The sequence below is a fragment of the Pterocles gutturalis genome, unplaced genomic scaffold (assembly GCF_000699245.1).
Source record: "Pterocles gutturalis isolate BGI_N339 unplaced genomic scaffold, ASM69924v1 scaffold14103, whole genome shotgun sequence".
NCBI classification, from domain to species: domain Eukaryota; kingdom Metazoa; phylum Chordata; class Aves; order Pterocliformes; family Pteroclidae; genus Pterocles; species Pterocles gutturalis.
In genome coordinates, this window is record NW_010118297.1 from 79,080 (window position 1) to 84,790 (window position 5,711).

Sequence of the window (5,711 nt, forward strand, 5' to 3'; positions counted from 1 at the left end):
AACAATATACACCTCAAATGCTCAGATAGCTCTTGAAAATATTTCTGCAGAGATTATCCCGCTATGTTCTTTCACTTGAAGTACCTCCAACAGTTCCTGTGTTTGACTGCATCCGCTACAAGCATCTTGCTTTCAGACCTCTCCTCTCCACTTACCTAACTTTTCATATTGGCCTTTGACGGTGCAAGTGATTTCAGCCTCTTGTATCAATTTATTCTCTGCCTTTTGGTTTTCTTCATAAAGGTACTGTCATCTATTCTTTCCAACAGTTTTGCCGTTGACACCTATATTAAATTTACAGATGACAAGAGTAGGGAGAGTGCAGAAAGGATTGTTGATATCCACATAATTGTTGTGCTTGTATCCCATATCTTACCGAATGAGTCCCATTCAACACAAGTTGCTCTGACAGTCTCTGCTGTTAGCCTTGCTTGATACCTTTACCTACTTCAGCTTTGTTCAGATTCAGACAATGAACTTTGATGGGCAGGATTGTCTTCTACTCTTTGACAGTGACAAGTACATGAAGGCCTTGATTTTTGCCTGGGACTTTTGAACTCTCCATCAAACAAAGAGATGGCGACAGCCATAAATGGCAGCTGCTGTTTCCTTGCAGAGCCCAAAGGGTGAGCATCACTGCAAATGTTACCTGCTCCTTCCTAGAACTGGATCCCCAAAGCTGTACTGCTCAAGGCTGATAGATTGCATGGAGTCCACAAAGCCCGATATGTTGGAAGAGGAACTATGTTTGTGTCCCCTGCTCTCAGAGAAGGTGTGAAGGCATGAAGCTGAAGAAACATTAAGAGTGTCATAAAGGCTGGATGCTGGCGCTGCTCAACAATTCTGGAAGTGGAGGCTGATTGTGAAGGAGTCATCTATTTACATGCAGATCTTGGCCATTAGTGACGGTGAGGGAGAGAAGCTAGTGAGGAAAGTACAAAAAAGTTATAATAAGATGCTGTTAAAATCCTTCAGTTGTGAAAAGTTCACTGGAATGTGGCAGAGGTTCTTTAAACAATGAAAACTTTGCAGTAAGCCACTGAGGACAGATTTCTTTTTATAGAACAGGCCTATAGGGTGGTGCGAATTCTCTAAAATTCAGATCTTATTAAACAGCCCTGCTCTTCTTCTTTTTCCCTGATGACAATATAAATGAATTCTAGGTATTCTGGGCCTAGAAAAGTGGTTTGTTTGGTCTTTCTGTTATTATGACAGTGATCCCAGTTCCTTCATCTTATAAGGCTGTAGAGAGTTTTCTGCTTGTCAACATTGTCTTTGATTGCTTGTTGCAATATCCTGGAAGTCAGGACAGTGAATCCTGTTAAGGGGAACTGACTTTGACAGGGTGAGAGAGGCGTATTTCTCGTATGAAATATGAAGATAATGAAAGGAAAATTGGGACAGAGTTATTTCTAATGACAAGCATAGTAAGATTCAGTTTGGGGATGGAAAAGTAACTTCTTCTTCTTCTTCTTTGGGTTTTAGTTTGTTAGGAAAAAAATAGACTGAATACCCGTCAGGCAGGGCGTAAAGTTGCTAAGCTGTTGCTCTCCTGCAGTAGTCATCCTAAGGCCTCTGTCTGGAGAAGGGCCCTATTGTGGAAAATGCAATATGTGAACACAAACACACTCACACACCAAAACAGTCTTTGCACTGAACAACTTGCAGCAAAAGAAGGGAAAAAAACTAAGTATCTCAGTGCATCCAGTGCCCAGCTGTCCTCTGCAGGAAACAGCCTCCTTGCCCTATGAACAGAGCCAAGCATAAATGAGCGCTGATCTATGGGCACTACTATGCACATGATTAACAATACTCAAAAAAATACTGCTAATGTACAGTTTGGCAGATTTGCACCATGTCCCATTGCAACAGATCTGTGCCTTGCCTCAAACAAAGACCGACCATCTTGGCAACAGTGTTCTTGAGAGCGAACATCTGGTCGATAGCAGTGTTAGGGTAACACTCAACTTGCAAGAAAAACAGAGCTCTAAAGCAGGGGTGAAAGCAAGTAAGATGGCACAGCATAGCACAGAGAATAGCTAGGCCGAAATGCAACTGAACTTTCTAGCTCCTCACCTTGTAAAGTCCCATTGGGTCCTGGATAAATCCCATTTTTTTTGGAACTGCCGTTGACTGGGCAGCTCTTTCACCTATGCGTAGTAACGTTCAACTATGTTTCTCTTAAAGGGGTGGTCAACTGGCCACGCTCAGAGTGCTGGTTCAGATCTGTGCAGCCCTGGACATGCAGGGCAGCATTGATTAGTTGAACAGGCAAGCTCTTTTTGAACTGTGTTGTTCTCCCTGCTCTTAGAGCAGCAGATCAAAAGTAGAGAAAAATGTGAAGCACCCCGGAAAAAACTATGGCCCATAGTTACGTTTACAGTATCAAACTGCCCATTCTCTGCTCTTTATTTTGAAAAGCCAAATGATTTGCTCAGTTTAAAATTTTCTTTCCTTTATTTGTTGTTTCTCTTTGCCAGAAAGTCCGTCATCCAGCTAGACCTGGCTAACACCAAGAAAGCTCTGATTGTACCTGCTTTTGAGACCCTACGCTACCGTCTCTCCTTCCCCAAGTCAAAAGCAGAGCTGCTATCTATGTTGGACATGGGAACCCTCTTCACATTCAGGTAATAGAAAGTATGTTTGTTGAACCTGTGGTCATTATCTCTAAAGATTTTTTTTTTATGTTCTTGTGAATATTTGATGTTTCTCTCTCACTGTCAGATAGCTAGCTCCATTAAGAAACCTATTGAAATTTTTTTCCTCTTTTCATAGAGAGGTACTGAACAGAATCATGTGGATATATTCCATCTGTAAGCTTAGCATTTTATTTAGTATTATGGTCATCTACTGAAGGACTTCAGTTGTTAAATTGAATTTGTTTTATTTTAATCATTTTTTATTGCACTACAAAATCAAGCGCAACCATTACACTCATGTGCGTGTAATTTGGTTTTTGGCTGCCAAGTACTATCGTGATAACTGTGTCCCTCATGTGACCAAAAATAATTCTCTCTCTGCTCGTTGCTTTGCTTTCTTACTGACTTACTGGAAAAACAACCCCAGTCTTGTTGTGTGCTCTTTTAAAGTGTGAAGCAGCTGTTTAAATAGCTAGGGTTTCTCAATGCAGAGGTAAAAGTGTACTCTGACTAGAAGTTGAGAAGTGAAGAACACCTAAATTTGGAGCTCCTCTCTGAAGCAGACTCCTTTTGTGGCAGTGAACAAGTCACTTCTATTATCTGCCAGACTCTTTGGTTTTAAAATGCAGCTACCCAGGGTTAACTGTCTCTTGGGTGTGTGTGGTAAGGTCTGATTAGCAGACATTTGAAAAGCATCTCAGTGATGGGAAGAGTACAATATGGCCTTATGATATTGCACAGAGAGGGGGCTTAGGAGACCTGCATTCTCTTCTTGGCTCCACTACTGCCCTGCTGGGAGGTGGTACACGAATCATTTTGCTTTCTCACATCTCTGTTCTCCATCTCTGAAATTCAGATAACAATGTTCACCTCTCCTTTTTACAGTATTTCAAGATCTAGAGATAAAAACTGTGAAAAAGATAGGTATTATCCATGGCCAGTGGAGTTCTATATCACCTCTCCCATCCTTCCCTTCCTTGAGAGCTTTCCTCACACTTCTTCCATTCCCTGTATTACACACCTCACTCGTTGCAGCAGCCGCCCTTCCCTCATGTGGCCGCATTCACGTGTCATAGTAGACAGCCTGTGGGAGCCAGGAAAATGTAATTCTGACACTACCTCTACATGTGACTGCCTTGAAATAGAAATTTGAGATGACTGAGAGAGACACGCCTCTCTCTGGAAAATTACTTAAGGACACTGATGGAGCAAATGCCTTTCACTCTCCCATCATTCTTTACAGTCAAAGACATACAAATTAACAAGAGAATTGTTGATAGAAAATAATTGTTTCTCCCACAGTTGAAAGAAAAAATCATTCCAGTGGAAAATAACACCCTGAGGATTTTCAGATGTTACATTCCGCCAACAATCAAATTTTCAGGTTGCACAGCAGTAGTTGCACTACAGATTTCATCTTCAAGCTATATAGCATGTTGGTGTGTTACATACACAGCTGGATTTGCAGATCCTTTCTCACATCTCACTCAGGCAAAAATGTCTTTAACATCAGTAGGAGTTTTGCCAGAGCAAGGTTAAATAAGAACTGAAGGACATGTGATTTGTAGCTGGTGTACATATTAATGTAGGATTAATTTTACAAATGCTTCCCCAGTTTGCTTTGGCTCATTTCATTGCTCAAATCTATCAACCACCACAAAGCAGCTGTGATCTGGGCTGAGAATTTCCACCTCCATCTTCAAAGTGCTTTACTAACACTGCAATTCCAGGCTGGGCGGGTGGGAGTGAGCTGGGGAGGACTGCTGTCACAGTGATTGCTGAGAGTGCCTGCAGCATCCTGGTCCCTCACACCACATGGTAGATTACAATCTTTCCCTCACTAAAATTGCTTTTGTCACCTCTTTTCCAAATCATGACCTTTTCTACCTCTGGGCAGCTAAGAAGTACAAAATGGTTCTCAATTACATCCCCCAGTCACCACCAGAAGAAAAGAGAAGACATGTGAGCATCTATGGCTGGCAATGTGTGCTGTGTGGAAACCCTCTGCGGCAGCGGGTTGCTCTGTGCCAGATTGCTGGCTTTGTTTGCAGGTGCTGGCCGTGACTGTGCCTCGTAAGGATGTGCCTGCTCGGTGCCTGGGTAATAGCTGATGAACCACAAATGTACTGCCGACACAGCTTTCAGGCACAAGGAAAACCACAGCTGGTAGAAGACGCATCGTATTGAGAAAACATAACCAGCGACAACTGATTAACTAATTAACTGATTGCATCCACAATCCAGCAAAATGTTTAAGCATCTGAGAACAGAACTGGGAAAGTTTTTCTTTCACCGAGTCATCTTTTTCACAGAACGTGAAGCTTTGAGGGACGAGGCAGGGGGGTAAACCACTCTGAGAGGAATAACAATTTAATTTTTCTAACTTCAGCAAAGTTTACTGTAGTTTGAATTTTTTTTTAAATAAAAGCAATCAATAATGACCTAAAGCAGGGGGGCTTTGTGCAGTTGTTTTCCATGAACCATGGGAAATAAACTCATTATCATTTTACAGAGATCAAATGATTTGGTCTGGATTTGTCAAAATTGCCAATGTAGTGAAAAATATGTTCACAATTTTCACAAAGTTCTCCTGGGAGTCAGTGAGATTAAGTGTGGCCCTAAAATTCAGTGTGTGTTTAAATCATGAGTGAGAAGGGCCTGAGTAGGAAGATTAGATTTATTAATCTGCCTGTGAGATGGAAGACCAATACAGACAGTGAACCACTTCTCACAACAGCGTCACCGAGAGTAAAGTCTGATGGAAATTACTCACTTTTTAATGGTAGTTTCCTCTATATGGACTTCCATGTAATGGAATGCATATCTTATAGTACATTTCATGTGACAATAAGCCATTGGCCAAGACCTAGCTCCAGCAGGTTATGTGTGTGTGTATATATGTAGACCCATATATATTGTATGTACAGATATGTATGTAATACTGAACTCTCACAGTTCTTGTTTCCAGTCTAATTATTCCTTTATAGTTAGTGTGTGCACACCTTATTTGAGAGTCCAGTACTCATTTTCCTCTTTGTCCTGACCTTAGCCATTCTTTTGTCTTCCTCTTTC

At 41.5% G+C, this 5,711-nt stretch overlaps 1 protein-coding gene across 1 annotated transcript in view; it reads left to right on the plus strand.

Annotated features, from left to right (window-relative positions):
- The window catches only part of LOC104463713 (glycosyltransferase-like protein LARGE1), a gene marked incomplete at its 5' end in the record, with an annotated part of 62,952 nt that overhangs the window by 50,308 nt on the left and 6,933 nt on the right, over positions 1-5,711 (plus strand). The window contains one exon of the mRNA XM_010076152.1: positions 2,481-2,627. Within this exon, the coding sequence (XP_010074454.1) occupies positions 2,481-2,627 (147 nt within the window). The remainder of the gene's footprint in view (positions 1-2,480; positions 2,628-5,711) is intronic.